The sequence below is a fragment of the Melopsittacus undulatus genome, chromosome 3 (assembly GCF_012275295.1).
Source record: "Melopsittacus undulatus isolate bMelUnd1 chromosome 3, bMelUnd1.mat.Z, whole genome shotgun sequence".
Lineage (NCBI taxonomy): Eukaryota > Metazoa > Chordata > Aves > Psittaciformes > Psittaculidae > Melopsittacus > Melopsittacus undulatus.
Genome location: NC_047529.1, coordinates 55,154,916 through 55,173,590, shown reverse-complemented (window position 1 = coordinate 55,173,590; position 18,675 = coordinate 55,154,916). Strand labels below are relative to the sequence as shown.

General features: G+C 38.7%; 1 protein-coding gene across 4 annotated transcripts in view; it reads left to right on the top strand.

Moving 5' to 3' along the window:
- Positions 1-18,675, top strand: part of USP45 (ubiquitin specific peptidase 45) — a 49,516-nt gene that overhangs the window by 16,960 nt on the left and 13,881 nt on the right. For 3 of the 4 annotated variants that reach the window (XR_004549507.1, XM_034061161.1, XM_005145092.3), the window contains exons 6-9: positions 4,107-4,252; positions 5,522-5,617; positions 7,729-7,859; positions 17,192-17,279. Coding sequence is in view for 2 of the 4 variants with exons in the window: in XM_034061161.1 (XP_033917052.1) it covers positions 4,107-4,252; positions 5,522-5,617; positions 7,729-7,859; positions 17,192-17,279 (461 nt within the window). In the remaining 2 variants the exon portion in view is untranslated. Of the gene's footprint in view, positions 1-4,106; positions 4,253-5,521; positions 5,618-7,728; positions 7,860-17,191; positions 17,280-18,675 lie in introns of those variants that run through there. The other variant, XM_031045455.2, reaches the window with a different exon arrangement.

Genomic DNA, 18,675 nt, shown 5'->3' with positions numbered 1-18,675 from the left:
CATGTGCCTGCAAACATTTGAAGTACTGGCAAAACAAATAGATATGGAGCCTGTGATAAGTTTTCTGAATGTCTTTTGCAAGTGGATGTGTGAGCACCGTGTGCTTTTGTGCACCTGCTACAGTGAGTTGCTTTGCTTCATGGACTGAATCATTGTCTATGTTAACGTTGGGCTTAGGAATCTCAGTCAGGTATCCATGAGGCTGGTGCAACTGTGGGACAAAATGATGTTCCCTGCATTCAGAGAGCTTACTAGACGAGATGGCAGGTGAGCAGCAAAAAAAAAAAGCTGAATAAGAGTGTCATAGAATCATAGAATAGTTAGTCAAGAAAGGCAAGAGCTGTAGCAGAGGAGCAGTCTCTGCTGTCCTCTTTCCTGTGGGTCTGGTGGGAAGGGGGTTTGCTAGCACAGGGAGAGCAGGGTGACGTCAGGAAGTTTTGCCAAGCACGAAGGCTGTGCCTGTGCACAAATGCGGCTGTGCGAGAGCCAGAGTGAGTGCTGGAGGTAGGCATCAGTGGCCAGATTGCTTGGGGCTTTGGGCAGTCTGGTCTAGTGGAAGGTATCCCTGCCAATGGTAGGGGGTTTGGAACTAGATGATCTTCAAGGTCCCTTCTAACCCAAATCATTCTAGGATTCTGTAATTCTATGGTGGAACTGTAGGCAATAACTAACCTGATGCCTAGGAAGAGGTAGTCAGTAGGGTGTGATAAGTAGGATGGACAGCTGGGCGATGGGTCTTGGCAGAGTGCTCCAGCAGTGCATCTCAGTAGCTGGATACCTTTTGTCAAGGGAAAAGGAGGTTTTGGTGACCTAGGCACAACTTGGGTGAGAGTTTTCCCAATGTGACTGGGCTAGAAAGGCCACCTCTACAACAAAACTGCAGAAGTAGTCTGACAGAGGTGCAGTCTGCATGTGAGCCCCAAAACAGTCACAACTGCATGTACTGTCCCCACTACAGAGATGGACAGAGGGGTTGAAGGTCACCATGTCAACTCTAAAAGATGTAATAGTGAGCTACAGACAGAAATCAGTCTGTGAATTTAATTACTCTGTGCCTTTCACCCACCTTGCTCTCATTAATGTTAAGGAAGTCTTTTATAGCAGGTATTATTGCACACAGATAGTTTGGACTACTTCATTTCTCCTGTTTGGAGCTGAAGGCCCTTGTGGGCAGCAGCAGATGACAGCCATTTCGATTGAATCCTTCTGCTGGGCTCCTTATTGTGTCTATACTGGCTTAAAAGTAATTTTTCATATCCGAAAGCATGCCTATTAAAACATTACAGGGTAGTGAGATTGAGTCGACAAGAGTCCATGAAACAGTTCAGTGCAAATTCACTTTAAAAAATTACATCTTAGCCTTTTGATTAATAGCATGCTTGTAGCCTTGGGTTAATCTTGCAGAAGGACCCTCCAGCCCCAATCTGTAGAAGTATTTAGCTATCATAGTCATTACCAGCATCTTCTATTAAGACTGACCAACTCTTCACATGTCAACTAAACATTCAGCTTCAGGCCTGTCTGTCATGTATCACTGAGCTGGGGACTCTGAGCAGAGTTAAATTAAAAACTGCTGTCCTTCTTCTGTCTCTGTATATGTCCTTAAAAATATCTGCATGGAATAAGGGAAGCAGCAACTAATGTTTGTATAGTGGCAAAGCAACATTTTTCTGGCAAGACTGTTTCATAGGTAGAAAAAACCCAGTCAAATGTCACATGGATCGTGTTTGTAAAATCCTTAAAAAATCAAGAGACAGTAATTAAAACTTTCTGCTGGAAAGGACTTTTTTTTTATAGGCTTCAGTAACAACATCTTAGTTTACTATTAGATTTCTTAATTTATTACTAGTTTTCCTATCCGTATACTAATTATACAGCTTTCTGGCAGTCGTATGTGTGGTTCTCATTTACAGTCCTTTATAATTGCATATTCATCCAGCTCTTATCGCAAAGCTGGATGCCTTGGTTTTGTTTTCCCTCCCTTAAATAATTTATATGTAAGGTTCAGCAAATGGAACCTTGCTACTTGTGTGAAGCTGCCATTTAACCATGAAGTGAAATGCTTTTATCGAGTTTGCCCTGCAGATATGGTCCGCTGTGGCAGTGCTGTCCATATTTGGTGGCTGTGCAAGGAGAGCCAGGTGGTGCTGCAAAGCGTAGCACAGTGAAGCGTGGACAGATCTAGGTTTGACATTTGTCATCCTGTACTGCTAAAGGGAAGAGAAAAATCTGCTTTTCCATATGCTTATGGTTTAATTTTTGCCTGCAGTTTTGTCCAGATGGCCTTGTGAACATTGTTTACTTTAAGATGCTGTCCCAGATGTTTTTGAATGCCGATGGATAAATGCAGCAACTGTGGTATACTAATACACAAATTATTTACACAATTTTGGCTTTTTTTTTCCCCCTTTTTAACCATCTCTTCTCCCCAGCCCTGCTCTGTACGGCACTCTTCCATGGGGAAGAAGTCTCCTCTTACATTGTGGTATTTCAGGGAGTGAGCAGTGCCTTCTTGTTGCAGACACTTGGAGCTCCCATTCTCCTGCTATGATTCTTTTGGAGCTGTCTGTGGGTGGACAAGTCTCAGACATTGTAGCATGCCCCCTGTGAACGTATCAGTTAAAAGGTATTATTGCACATAGCCCATAAAGCAGTGACTGAGGGTGTGAGCAGCTCTCAAGATGTTTGTCACTCGTTGTGCTGAAAAACACTGTCTCCTCTTTCATGGCGAACTTGGTCTCTTAGATTGCCCTTGTACTGTCTTAATTTTACACATGAGTGGAAAGGAGAGTATTTTAAAGCTGTGTAAGCGGTATTACCAAGATCATTTAAAAATGTTCCTAACCAGCAAAGCACCTCTAACTGTGTTTTGAGAAACTTGGGTACAATTTGAAAAAATAATTATACCTTTCTGGCACTGTAGGGTGCAGACAGACTGCATCAGAAGCTTGTTGCCAGATACAGTAGATATTTTAATGACTTCTTCTTTATTTAATTATATTTTTTCATCTTGTAAGCAAGAAGCTACCTAGGAGTGTACATAAAAGAACCTTTTGGCATGAACATTTCATTAACCTAAATAGGTCTGTTAGTTATTTCTCAAGAATACTGTAATGAGACTTCAATGTGAAACTCATTAAAACAAATATATGAATTCATATGTCAAGACAGAGATTGCAGCATCACAGTTCTTGGCATTTATTAAGTCCATAACTCATGTACATTGACATGCATTGTTAATCAATATTTAAGACACTGCATATGTCAGTAATGTTCACATTTAATTCTGCAACCATGAAGATATGAAAGTTGCTAGTAGAATTTGAGGCTAAATATTGTTATCTCAAGTCTTTCCATTACCTCTAGGCTACAAGTTAATGACTGTCTAACTTTGCTGCCCCTCATCTATTTAAACAATAAGGGAAATAGGGACATGTGGATGTTATACTGGTAGTACATTCCACTACAGATGTATGAAATTTTTGTTGTTTGACCTTAAAACACTAGCACTGTATGTATTTGGGTTGTGTTAGCAGTTCGTGAGGCTGTGACAAAGGGAGGTGGGTTGAGGAGCAAATGTAGCTTTTAGAGAAACTGATAACAACTCCAATTTGGTTGTTCACTGAGTTGTATGAGGGAATTCAGAGTGCGGTAATTGATAAAGGCTTGCAGCATTCAGGTGGCAACGTTTGGTTACCTCTCTTCAAAGGTGTTTGATGTTTCCAGTGTGTCTAATGAATGTATCTCTTAACTGCCTTATTGTTAGTAAATTAATAGAGCCCTTTTTGCTTTTTTGCTTGGCTAATTGAAAAAGTTACAGTTTCACTACGTGAAAGTTTTTGTTGGACATACGTAGTTGTTGGGGGGATTTTTTTTTTCCCCCAGAAGTTTAACTCCTGATGATGGCTTTTTTTGCTTTTTTTGTTTTTTCAAATTTCATAAAGCAGCTTAGAGTACCATCGAGATGTGTTTCTGCATATGTTAAAAATGATAAACATAATCCATGGGAGAGCTGATGTGATTAAACTATGCAATTAGTGTTACAATTATTAAAAGTAATTATAGTAATACAATGATAGTAGTATTAACATATAGTTTAATTATAGGTTCATCAAAAATCATACGACTCCGTGAAGAGAACAGTGAAACTAGTGAAATACTGAAAGGAAAAGGTTCTGGAACTGGTGCATCAGTTCCAGTTAAAGGAATAAATAATTTGGGAAATACGTGCTTTTTTAATGCTGTCATGCAGGTAAGGTGGAAATATCATACAGCTTTCTCTTAATAAATTTCATACTTAATATGTATAAACTGTGAGTTTCAGAAAAGGTTCTGACTGTTACCAGTATTCATTCTGCTTTCTGAAGGTCCTTTTCAAATTCTTTTTATTCCTTGCTGTTCAAGATATGTTTCCTGTTATAACAAAAAAGGATTCCTGGATCAGTAGCATTTTTTTTCAGTAATGAGACAAATGAAAATGTCAGAGTGTTTTACACACTGCGTATGTGTGTGGGTTGTACTCTAGCATATGGTTTTATTTGTAGTTCAGCATTAGTCTTCATGAGTAATGCACAGTATTTACCATACTGGTAGGTGTGAAAGGTGGTACTTTATGCATAATGTGTCTGCACAGAGCGTTGTGATGATTTTAAGCCCCTACAAGGGATGCAGTTATAAAAGTACTTTTATCAATTATGTTTTGGGTTTTTTTCTGACCAGAATAAGAGGAATGAGCTATACTAATACATTTTGAGTATACAACTAACTTAACATCCTCAAAAAAAAAGCAGCAGTCTTAGTGGGTTTTACATTGGACTATCCTATTGCTTGTCAGATACATCGGTGTGTTTGCAGGCAGGAGTGAACAAATCATAGATGAGAGAGAACTGCTACAAAAGTGTTCTGAACTGGCACACTTTACCTTGTGTATGGTGGTGATTACAAAACTCAGCAAACAAATAGTAGAGTAGAATTAGAATGAGTAGAATTACTGCAAATTGTTCTCTGTCCGTACTTAGAGCACTGTAGAAACTTAAGTGATCTGCAGTCAAAGTTAACCAAAAATAAAGAAACAAAGCTGCGATATGTTGGTTTCTCTCTTAAATTCAGAGAGGTAATGCTTTTCGGTGTTCTCAAACCTTTGTGCTTCTTGGGGCATGATGGAGGGGGTCTAGAGAAATAAACGACTTCTATTACTAATGTCCTCACTATAAATGAAATAAAATTAAAAAAAACCCCTACCCTTGTTCAATAAAAATCACAACGTTATTACTAGGAAACTGTTTTGGAATTACAGAAAAAGAAATAGATACACTTCTAGAAACAGTCTGAGATCAATGATCTCAGCTCATATAAGGGTGATACCTGCTTTTTATAGTAGTCTGATTTAAACCTCAGTTGTACATGTATATTATGAAATATATCTGGTTTTGTCTATCCCTGAAGCTAGAATTTATATCTGACAAAAATGTATAGTTGAAAGATTAGCTTGTGTTTCTTGGGTTTGTTTTTTGTCTTTAAGAACTTGGCACAGACGCATGTACTAAATGAACTGATGTATGAGATGAAGGAGAAAGGAACAAAGTTAAAGATCTGTCATACTTCAGACTCCCAATTGGTGAGTATGCAGTGAGAAATACAAATCTGGGGAGACGTGGGAAGAAGCTGAAGGGTGGGAAATCACACTCTTGTTTCTTATGCCTTTTCATTGTTTTAGCTGGTTTATGATATCTGTGAACTCGCTACTTTTACAATACTAATTATTCAACTGTGGAGGAGGAATAATCACTCTTTCACATTTTGTGACACTGAAGTAGCAAATAATGCCTGAACTTAAGAAAGAGTGGTTGGCCTATTTTGTTTCCCATTTTATTTCTTCAGTGTGAATGTATGATAGAGGAAATAGTATATATGGCTCTAGAAAGTGTTCAAGAAATGTTTTATTCCAGTCTGTCCAGCCCTTCATTGGTAAGGCTTTTAAGATGTATTGTGCCCTTCACAGGCCAGAGGATTAAATTGGGAGAAGTAAAATTTTGATGAGGACCAAATTTCTTGTCCTCAAGTTCCATTCAGACAAATGGGAAAGAGACTCCTGTGGTTACTATCAAAAGAATATATACTGCTGTTCCAGGTTGTATCTAAAGATAATTGCCAAAGAAAGCAATTTACAGAGGATTTTTTTATTCCTTTTTCCCTTTTTTTTTGTTTTTTTTTTTTTCTCTTTTCCTGGGAGCTTTCAGGTGGCAGTGAGGGTTGATGGGTAGGATTCTGTTTCAGCTACCTCTGAGATGATGATTTCTGTATGTTGCTGTCAGTGATGTTCATAGCTTCTCCAGGCAAGAACAGTGTGGAATTCACTGTGTTGTTGCCTGTATTTCCTCCAGTATTTCCTCTGAGCAGCCACATGTTTCACTAAGTTATCCTGAGCCACAACAGAGGTCTGGAGCTTGTTTGTGCCTTGAGACTTAGAAAGCCAGTGGTATGTTGGCTTATTTGCTTGATGCAAAACTTGCACAGCCATAAGGCTGAAAGATTTAAATTTTTTTGTTTAATGAGAGTGCTTACAATGTAAATGAGATCTTTGGAGAGGAGACTGTGTTTTCTGGTCTTTGTATGTCAACACACAATTAGAGTGCTTCAGCAGCCTAACTAATGCTAATGAAGAAATCTCAGCTTCCTGCTTGATAGAGGGCATTTTTCTACCTTGAGGTAGTTCATGTAATGCGAGTACCTTATATCTACGTGTATTCCTAGTGCTTATGTTTTTTATGGATCTCCTTTCTGGATAAGGCAACCTTTCTAATTTGTCTGGCAGTTGTAATCTGTCTTGATGAGTCAGGCCTGGTAGTAGGAAGTCCTGTGGTCATGTATGAACCTGGGAGCATGTTAGGGAGAGCTGGTGACCTGTGGCTGTTGAGACACATGTAGCATGTTAGCAATGCAGAAGTGTCTCCTGCTCTGAGACTGGCTGGGTTAGCTGCTGACCAGCTTTTTCCAGCCCTTGGGCCCACTGGCTGAGACAAATCCCACACCAGGATGGGCTGTGCTGGATGCACCCTGTGCCTGTTCCTTGCTGCCACAGCGGACCTGTGGGGTCTGCTGTCGGCTCCTGCTGTGAACCACTGCTGGTGCTTACCTGATACCTCATGTCTGAAGGAACAGGGTATGTTTCTGTGGCCATCAGATGTGTGGAAATCCCAGTGTGTGGCTCACAGGTCAGAGGCCAGCCCTAAACTCCTAAGGTTGAGCAAAGTGCCACTGAGCTACAACTCATGCTGGCCCATCGAAGAGGCCACCTGTGTTGTCTCTCCAGCTGAATTTCAGTGCACATGGGAGTGAGAGTAAAGTGGGTAATACAGGAGGTAGTCTGTTTCTGTGAGAATCAGACTGGCTCATTGACATGCCTTGTTTCTAAAACTAGTGGTTACCCACCAATTTACTTGACAAGTGTTGTTTGGCTTTACTACTGTTACTGCTTAAGTTTATTAACTTAAGTTTATTAAATTTATTTAGTTTATTAAGTTTATTAAATTAAGTTTATTAACTTTCTCTTCAACTATTTAAATCATATAGGTGACATCAACATTTCAAAAAAAAAAAAAAAAACAAACCCCAGAACACTCCAAGTCTGAAAGTTGTATTTTCTTTATCATAAATCTGCTAACTTGAAATAGGTCTTTTATATCATTAACTTTGAAATTTGATGTACAATTTACCTTTGCTTTGAAGGATCCTCTGGTGGTAAACCTCTCAAGCCCAGGACCTTTGACTTCAGCGATGTTCTTGTTCCTTCACAGCATGAGGGAGGCTGGAAAAGGTCCTCTTTCTCCCAAAGTGCTGTTCAGCCAGCTTTGTCAAAAGTATGTATTGTCAGTATCTTTTACTTGCTTATTTAGTTTCAGTTTCCTGTGATATTTTCTAAATGTGCTGTGTCTGTTGTCCTTTCTAAGGTGCCATTAGATTTTTACCAGGTAGTCCAGAAAGTCTTCATGTTTTAAAGTTGCAGGGCTCCTTGTTGCGCAGCAGGGTTGTACCTACTTGCTCTTCAGATGTATGGCCCAATCCAGAACCAGTAACTCTCAGTGGGCTTTGAACCAAGTGAGGGGGCAGAAGAAGGCATGGTAAACTGAAGAAAATAGAATTACCTTTCAGGTTTTGTTGTATATTAGCATACAGCTGTGCTAATACTGCAAAGTGTATGTAGGTGTTTTATAAAAAAAAATGGGTAAGCTTTAAATGGGAAACTTCTGCTATGATGTCTGACCTTGGCATCAATTCAGAATTAAAAAGGGTCTAACAAGTAAGGACTTGAAGCAGTACTGAAATGGCATATGGCTCCAGATTGCAAAGCTTACAAGCCCTAAAGAAACTCCTGTTTCTTGGTGTGGAAAATGTTTACAGTGGTGCTTTGTAGGTGCCTTCAGTTATGATGCAGGCAGTCTTGCCTTTTAAAACACCTGTAGAAGACCTACTCAGAAGTTGATACATGTACTTAAATATTGGCTTTACAAGTCATTCCAGGGTAACCTCATTCTGTAAATAGGGGTTTATGATTCGGTATAAAGAAATAAAAGTTTTTAGACTAGAGAAGGGACAATGTAATTCTGATATATCAGTTACTGTTTTTTCTTTATCCTCAAAATTCAACTTCAGAAACGTAATATTATATTTTTCTATTGTACTTGACTCCTGTTGATTTTTTTGAGCTGTGAAAGGAAATGTGTATAAATTGTCCTTGTAGCGATTTTGAGTCTTACAGCAGTGTTCTCTGTTTGGCATTATCTACCTGGAAGAAAAATAAGTTGTTTCTTCACTCCTTCTCCTGTTTCAGGGGTGACTCAAAAAATGTGATTATAAGAACAAAATTTGGCCAAGAAATGAAAGGGAAATGGTTAAATAAGAATAGCATTATTTTCTCTGTAAGTATTGAGGACGGAAGTGAAAAGATGATATAAAACATATTTTGAAGCCCACCTTAGCAAACTCATTGTAAAATAATCACGATGCAGTACACTTCAGATGGCACTGTATTTTTAAATAATAGCTATTTTGTATCTGCTCTTCTTTCTGTGTATGTGTGTTTGTGTTGTCATCAAGTGATGTCTACACAATGTATTTGTATTAAATCTCAGATACCTAGTTGTTCTTTTTTTTTGTTGTTGTTGTTTAATCTGTAACGTTGGCATATACCATTTTACTAGCTAAAATTGAAACATATGTTAGTGTGGGCAGTAGACTTTTGCTGTTTAGGCGTCTATCTCCTATCACCAACTTCTGTCATTTCTTGCCTTCATTCCCACTTCTTTCTTTTGTTAGCCTTGTAGAACACAACTTGGATATGAATGCTTTCTAGCTCTAGTATCAAATAACAGAAGTGTCAGCCACATTCTATTGGCAGGAAGTGTTGGGCAGTAAGCGGCTGCACAGGTATGACAGAAGGCTTTGGTCTTTTGATTATTTTGTTGTTGGTGGTAATGTAAGAAAGAAAGAAGAAAGGGAGAATGTCAACAAAATCAGCAGTCTGCAGTGGTGGAAGTAGGAGAACGCGCAATCTTTATCTTTGAAAACTGAATAAATTTACGGTGTATTAACTTAAACAGTATGAGTGAAGTTTTCTGTCATGCCATTTTTATGAAGTATTTTTAAATCTTTTAAAGATGGCTTTCTACTCTGTAGCAAAGCTGAGATGAAGGAGAGACCATAGCAAGATTGCAGGAGTCCCAGTTAGAAAGAAGTATCTGTTGCTGCAGCATTTTCTGTAAACTGCTTTTTGAATCCTGACAATAAGTCATGTTAATCATAGAATCATAGAATATTAGGGTTGGAAAGGACCTTAACATCACCAAGTTCCAACTCCCCTGCCATGGGACCATGTCACCCAAGGCTCTGTCAAACCCCGCCTTGAACACCACCAGGGATGGAGCATTCGCAACTTCCCTGGGCAACCCATTCCAGTGCCTCACCACCCTTACAGTAAAGAACTTCTTCCTTATATTCAATCTAAACTTCCCCTGTTTAAGTTTGAACCCATTACCCCTTGTCCTATCACTACAGTGATGAAGAGTCCCTCCCCAGCATCCCTGTAGGCCTCCTTCAGATACTGGAAGGTTGCTATGAGGTCTCCACTCAGCCTTCTCTTCTCCAGGCTAAACAGCCCCAACTTTCTCAGCCTGTCTTCATATGGACTCAATGACCCAGGAATTGTCTTCCCAGTCTTTACCATAACAGTGTTTTGAATAGTTGCTTGTAGCTTGCAAAACAGGGACGCTTGCAAAATAGGGGCACTTGCAAAACATGCACACTGACTGAGTGGTTCTTCAGAGTATAGATGTTTTTTACTTAATAATTAGTATAGTTGCTTCCCAGTCCTACAAGGCTACTTACAAATGTGAATGGTTGAAGTGCTGGAGCTGTCAACAGGTATGCTGCTGTTCTTTATATACTTAGATTTATCTACTTGGCAGGACTGTTATAGTGTGCTATCTGGCCAAGAAGTAGCACAGCAATTTAAAAGTTTCCTAACATTTTTCTCATGTGTAGCAGAAGGCTGACCCTTTAAAAATGGCTGCTTTTCCCTGATGACATAATTGGATTATATATATTATACTAATTTTTATTAAATTGATATTGATGAGTTTGGGTGGGGTGGGTTTTTTTGTTTGCTTTTTGTGGGGTTTTTTTTTCAATCTAGGTGAATGGTGATATGTTTTGATGTTGGATCAGTAAAGGTAGCTGTATAACTGAACACCTGACACTCACCCTCATTTCCAGCTCAGCGCTGGAATAATGCTTCTGAATTTAGTATCTGGAGTTGCTCTTTCTGATGCCATTGTAGGACTTCAGGACTGCACCTGCTTCAGATATTGCAATATGTGAGAGTTTGAATGCTCACATTTGAACTGGGCATCCTCACTCAAAAATTGAAAAGTGCTAAGTGAAAGAAGACCTAAGGAAGCAGGTAAGGAAGGGAATGCTAAAAAGGCATGGCAAAGGCATGTAGGAAAGTGGTTAGGTGTGAGCAGAGAGCCTGTAAAGAAAGGGAGCAGGTGCTGCCTCATTCAGCTGCAGCTCTGTCATGGCACTGGGTGGGATCCCAAAACCTGCAAATGAGAAACTCTAGAAGTGGATGCATATTTGCTGCTCAAAAGCAGTAAGAGAACTGGGACATTGTCCTTTCAACTGCAGATCACTTCTTTAAGAGTCTGTGGAGATCACAGAGCGAAGTTCATTGTCTTGTGTACAAAAGAGTATTTGTGGTGCCTTATTTTATTAAACAACAACAAAAACAATAAAAAATGATGCCGAGTGTTAATTTTATCAAGTGGTGGGGTAGCCAGGTTGAGGAAGGGAAGAAGACAAAAAGAAATGGGTGAGTCTTTCTGTAGCAACTGTTTAGCGTCTGGTACTAATTCATCCACTGTTAATTTTGTTAGTGTTGCAGCTGTCAGATGTTTTGTGAGGACAGATTGTGAGCATAGCTACGGGGCCCTTCTGTTAGTTTTCCACTATACTGAATATCAGGACTGCAGACTTTTGACTTATCTGGAGACTTAGTGACTGATGCAACACTGATGTATTAAAAGGACATGAATTTTATTTCTGTTATTTGTTATGATGGAATAATTTTATTGGTGGAAGGAAGCTTAGGTTTATGTAGCAAGTAAATGTAGCATATAAGTGGTGAGTCCAGAAAGGACTTAGAGAATTTAGCTGCTTTGAACCTTGACCAAGTAATTATTTATAGGGGTATTATATTGCTACATTAGCATGCAGGAAAAACTAGTTGCTGACAAAGATTTTACTAGTCATAGGTCTTTCCTTCCCAAGGAGCATTCATCCTTCCTTCTCAGGTGCAGAAAGAAGAACTCGAGACAGAGGTGGGACTGACAGAAATGAGGTCATGCCAGTTAACACTATTAATTAGTTTTGGAGGGAAACCTAAATAATGCTTGGAGCATTTATCCCCTCTGAGAGGAAATGCCAAGGGGAAACTTGGTAATGTTGTACAAGATTTAAAGGGTGAAAGAAACAGTATTTTTCATATTAATTAGGAGTCTTTTTGTGCCTTTTCTTTTAAAATAATACTGGTAGAGAGAAGAACATCTTTTTAGAAAGGACTACCAAATTGCTTATTTTTCTCTTTTGACTTTTATCACCTAAAGGTAATAGCAGTAGAACACAGTTGATACTTCCTTGGCCAGTTGTGCCTCCATATGCCTTGCTGATGGTGCTGTGTCATGTTTAGGACCTCACTAACAGAGGAGATTGAATCTTCTCTGTGCAGCTGAGAGATTGCACATTTTTATTTCAATTGGCTGTGTCAGAATTTCCTTAATTTAGGTACAAGTTAATAAAGCTGGGTGTTTATGAGTGCAAAGCAGATGAATGGCATATGTAAGTAGTGTGCAGTGGCAGGAAACATCTGCACTTGCTCCTGAGTTTTGTATTCACTTCTTCTACTCCAGAGGAAGACCTGTGCAGCATTTTGGACAACACAAGTATTTGCAATGCATGTGGTATTGGTGAGCAGTGTAAGCCATGCTTGTAGGTACGGTGAAAGAGAAAACTAGTAATTTCATGAGATATATTTGGGGACATATCCTCAGTAGCAATGTTCATGTTAACTGGAATAGAGCATTACAAGTTCAAGCCAGTTCGGAGATTTAGGGAGAGGTTAACAAAAAAAGGAAGTCTTCAGGTAAAGAGGGACTTCAGTGATGGGAGTTTAGGCTGGAGAGGACATGAAAAAGAGGCATGACAGCAAGAGAAGACAATAAATGACAGAAGATGAATTAGCTGTTCTTATTTAACTGCCCTGTTAAGAGTTCAAGGAGCTGTCTGTGAAACTGAAAGGCTTAGGTCCAGGGGAAAAGGAATTCTTTTAGACACTTTATAGAGCTAACCTGTGGAACTTGCTCTCACAGAGCTCTGCTGAAAAATCTGACTTAAAGAATTATACATCCATATAAAGAGAACATTTTTTACAGGGATGCAAGGCCTCATGCATAACAGCCTTTAATTGTCTAACACCTGGTAGGAAAAAATTTCCCCAGACAGGTATTTCATTACTTGGTATGAAAGAGTTCTATTTTCCCTCTGATTGTTGTGTGGGAAATGGTTCTGTTGTAGCATCACATCAGCTATGTTATCTGTTCAGAGCTATGTTTAACAAGTGCTTTTTGCACAGGTACCAGAGTTCTGGTGCACTGCAAGAAAGAGATATTGCCTCATTTTCTTTTTTTTGAGGGGAAGGTGAGACAAAAAAGATTGGAAGAACTCAGCCAGCACATCCAAAGGAGAGCTAAGTGCTGTCTGTCTATGCCATCAAGATACATCAGGCGTGTCTGGTGTTATTCGTTCATTACATGTGGGGGCAAGCCCATGTTTGGTTGGGCTTTTTCTTACGAAGTGCCTCACAGTAGCCAGGTGCTTATGTCTGTGGGGCAGGTTTGAGATGAGATTAATCATGATGTGAGGTTCCAGTCTCTTTTCTGTCACAGTGCTGCATATAACTGGGGATCACTAATGAGAACCATTGCTTTAGGAAGAACAAAACTTTTCATTCTCTTCTAGCTATTCTATAATGTCAGTGAACAAGTATTTGATATTGTAATGGGGAAAGATAAGTCTTGTGAATTGTGGTAACTTTTATAAACTGGTCCCTTGCATCTTTTTTTTTTTTTTTGTAATTTTCTTTAGTAACTGCCTAGTCTTGAGGGATTAATGTCTTCATCTGCAGATAAGCAAAATTTATTCCTTCAGGCTAATGTTATGTAAACATTTTCTTTGCTTCTCTATAGTGTATCGCAGTATTAAAGGGTTTCTCTGCATTTTGCACTACTGGAGAAAATCAACTAGTGTGGTCTGTTTTCTCTTCCAAGCACTTACTGTTCCTGAAGTTTTCCAAGGTATTAGGCTATCTTCTTATCAAAGACAGTAATTATTGAAAGGATAATTTTTGAAAGGATTTTTATTAGAGACAGTAAAGGTATGGGAGTTCTGTGCTGTATGATTGAATGACTGTAATTATATCCCAGTTTTGCTTTTGAAGCACAGCTTAATTTCCCTCGAATGTAAGATAAGAATTTAAAGTGTTAATGCTTAGAGGACTTTTTTGTTGTTGTTTATTTTTTCTCCTTTAAAAATTATGTTATTACATTGTTATTAAAACATTCTAGGAAGTAGATGAACATGAGTAGTATTTCTTTAACTGACAGTCAAGCAGTTATAACTGGTCTCCAGCTGCGTAAGGAGAGGCTAGATAAGTAGCATGCATGTAGATGTCACAGTTGTCCTTCACCACTTATGGCCATTAGCAGGGGTTCAACCTGTTCTGTCATTATCCTGCTGACACTGTACAACAGGTTGTATTGCATTGGCACTGGCTTCCATATGTCAGCACATCTGTGAGCGGTCAACTCAACCAACCATCTTCAAGTCCCTCACTTTTGCCAAGGATCTTGCTTGAAGCATATTTTCAAGGAGACAAGAGTGCACATCTTTTAGTTGTCAGATTTGTGTGTATCAGCATGGATTAATTCCTTTTTGTTTTTCCTTCCCTCATACTGGTTTGTAAAGTGTAGGAAGTTTCCAATAAATGCATTGTATGGTGTGAAATTCCCTACCTCCTCTTTCTTTATTGTGGGTTTTTGGTTTTCATTTGTGGTTTCCCCTGAAAACAAATGCACTAATCTCAAATGGTTTTACACAGAACATGAGATATTTAAAATTTATATGCATTACATAGCATGCTGTGTACATGAGTGACTGATTACATATGCATTAAGCAATGTTAACAGTTACATCATTTGTCCAGTTAAATGACTCAAACCTTACATAGCATCTTTATAAGTCACTTTCTCTGCCACTTCCATTTTTAAGTGGTAGCTGTTACATTCCCACCATACTTATTGCCATAAAAATTCAAGTATGTAGATTGGTGTGAGACTGGAAGAAGATTTAGTACAAGTACAGAGAAGCTTAAATAATCTTGCCCTTGTAGATGTGTGATGTGTTAGTAAAATGAAAGACTAAGAGAAATGAAAAACTGCCATAGCTGAGTTCTTCCCCTCCCTGCCCCACCTTTCATTCAAACAAACTGTATGAAATGTGCAGGCAAACTATTTTCCCTTGAAATATCATATATTAAATCAGTTTTCATCTGAAATGATTACTGCATGTTCATCAGTGGGAGGTTACCCTGCAAACCATAAACAGTAATGAAAAGTACGTGTGGAGCTTTTACCTGATTTGCATTGAAGATTTAGCTCTGTGAGGTGTGCCTACAATGATAAAGACCTCCTGTAACACCGGTGCACTTTTTGCTTGCTTCTTTGTCAAGTAGTTACTATTATTATTTCCTTTTTACTGTAATGTCTCTTGGCCTGCTTCTGTGGCCAAAAAAAAAAAAACCAAACAAAAAATCCCTATTAGTATGAGGATCCAGGTCGTGTAAATGAAATATTTTGTTTTCTCACTGAACACTGGAGCTATTAATGTGCATATATTGGAGAAGAGAGCTGAATATACTCACTGATTCTCACTGTCTCAGGAAAAGAAGATATTTCTCATAAATAAAACTAATGATAACGCTGTGACTAACTAGCTGGGTTTCTCAGAAGTGAACTGATATTGGCATCCAGGTTAAAAAAAGAGATTCTTTCAGATTCCTGGCCATTCAGTGAAACAACCAATGAGAAAACTGTTTTAGCAAACTGAAAAGGGAAACTGCATGCAGGTACATGTATTTTTTTTTGTAAATGCATATTAAGTGTAGTATTAGATCCAAAATGGAGTCAGTATTTTTCAAAATGTATTTGGGATTTTATAATCAAATTAACTGGAAAGAAAACATTTGATTTTAATAGAAGATTTTTTTTTCATAAAACCCCTAAAATACTTCATTTCTAAGAGCAGTCCCTCAAGTTTAATTTTTTTTTATTAATTTGAAAATAATTTTTTAGGTTGACCTACACATGCAAAAAAAGTAAATTGACTTTAAAGAGAATGCTTAGAAAAATTAACCACTCTGATTGCGGATTTTATAGTAAGCCTTGTATGCAGAGCAGCATCATTGAATCATTGTAAACTAGGGATACTGTCAACTTATGTCAAAAAGTAGATACAAAGTACAAGTGTGAGAATGTTGTATTTGTAAATGTGAACATGTTGTTTTGCATATGCAGGTCCAGATTGATTCCACTTAATTTTAGGCACTGACCTTAGGTGCCTTGTCACCTTAGATCCTTCTCCAATTACATCCCATGCTGCCTTCAGGGAGCAGTTCAGAACTGAGACCCTTGTATCACTTGCCTGCCTGTAGCTCACAGCCACTCTGCCCAACTTTGCCTCTTGACATCTTGCCCAGCTTGAAGTTTTACTGGCGTAGGCACATTGCACATTTGATGCATTCTCTGATTGCCATTAGTATCTCCTATCCATGAGCACAAACTTCCAAGACAAGCCTGAGCAGAGTTAGTGTGTGAGTGGGAGAGAAACCTCACCTTCAGGAAACCTACAACAGCTGAAAAGAGTGTCTGGTGGGCAAGTAAGATCATTGTGCCTGGAGGAAATCGTGACATGTATTTATAGCTGGATGGACTGGTCATCCAGAGCATGCAGTCTGAGGCTGGAAATGAAAACTGGCTCAATATGTGTTTAATAAAATTGAGAAACTGAGTTGGCCCTTGGTTTCTTTGGCTGCTCTGCCAGTTTGATAAAATTCCTCACTTGTAGTTGCAAGAAGCTGGAGATGGAGGAGCCTGCTATCCATGGTTATCTTAGTAAAGATAACACCTTAAGGATCTATCCATGTAATTATAAGTGTATTTTGTAATTTCTGTGTACCTATGGTGCAATGAGTAGTAAAAAAGGGAATCTACAGTTTTTGAACAGCGATGATGGCTGTCTACTGATGTAGACTGTCAGGAAGGTTCTGCTAGCATGGATGAAACTCTACTGGCAAAGCTGTATTTTAGTCAAACTATACCCAACAGGGTCAAAATGTTACTCAGATTGAAGTGCAGTCTTGTTGGTGTAATTGCTGCCACATCAGGAACTTCCAAAAGCCCCATGAGTTCCAGCAGGAATTTTACCTATTTGTACCCCTGGCCTCCAAAAGAGTCTGATGTAGACATTGTCTCATTAAGAACCTCCCAGGGTCAATGTAAATTCTTCACTGCTTCTTTCGTAGGGCTCCTCGATTTAAGGGGTTCCAGCAGCAGGACAGCCAGGAGCTTCTGCACTATCTGTTGGATGCAATGAGGATTGAAGAAACAAAGGTAATGTCTTTGTGTTTTTAAAGAACTTACTTGACTATACGGTGAACTACTAGTCATTGCTTCAATGTTCTTCATATGTTCCCAATGTTTTAAACATGTACTTAATGAGGTAAGAGTGGCTGGTTTTGTTAGTTTGAGAAAAATAATGACTTTATTTGAAATATATTCATACGTATTAAAGTTTAAGTCAGCATTACAAAGAGTATGGTAAATATATCATGATTACTTTAGGAATCTCAATTGTCTGTGTTTAAAAAAAATGAATCAAAAAAGACTTTGGGGATATCCTCTTGAAAGTGTGAAGAACTACTTGTTTTATAAATACAGTGCTGCTTTTCGTTACTTAAAACCTGCTTTTAAGTATGCTGAGTATATAAGCAGTTAATTATATGAAGGATTACTTCATTATTTCTGCTCCCTGCACTGTTGAATGCAAGAAAGTGTGTGTTTGCTTGCTTGAACTATTTTGACCATATCACATTTCAGCTGCCTTAGTCTTGGACCCCCCTTTTCAGACGATATTTTGGTAAATATTCTTTACCAAGTCTCAAAAGGAGGGCCTTAAATCTTGTATTGACCAGTGTACTTCCTCTTCCCTCCACTTAGTAATGTGACAAATGTCATGATTGGGATCAGGACTAGGACTCAGGAGCTTAATTATCTTGCAGATAAGATACAAAACTGTGTCTGAGCCCAGTTTCTGGCACTAGAGCTGAACAAATCGCCATGCTTACAGAATATTAATATACCTTAATCTTGTCAGCAGTATACTTGATCATAAACAACTACAGGGAGAAACAGCTGAACTTTGACATTGTCACATTTACAAGACTATGTGTTGAACAGGGCACACAACACAAGCAGATGACTTCAGGTAGAAAGTGGCTGTCGTGTTTTTGCAGTAGAGGGAATCTTCATTTTTTTCTTTGTTGATTTTCAAGTAATAAAAGGTTGATAATGTATTTGCTTCACAAATGAGGATTCACTGAAAGCAGAATTATTACAATGACTAAGCTTCTCCAGTAAGCAATTGTGCTTTCCCTTCAAGTCATTTTCACAAGTGAATATGCTACCATTATGATAACCTGCATTTGTGTTTGCTTTTTGAATCTCTTATTATTAGAGAGCAGTGACAGCTACAGAGCTGCCACAAAGGAGTGATGGAAGCTAATGAGAATTTTAAGTGACATTTGGGGCAGTATTTCTGCCACCCCGTCATCAGGCAGGGAAAGGTTGGTCCCTGCAATTATACCCCTCTGCTGCCCTAATGGTGCATCACTGCAAACAGTCTTTATCACTTTGGGCTGCTCTGCCGTGGACAGTACAAGTAAAAGCACTCTATTAACTGTAATTATCCCATGTTTCAGGTCTGTAGACTTTGTGACAAACACCAAAC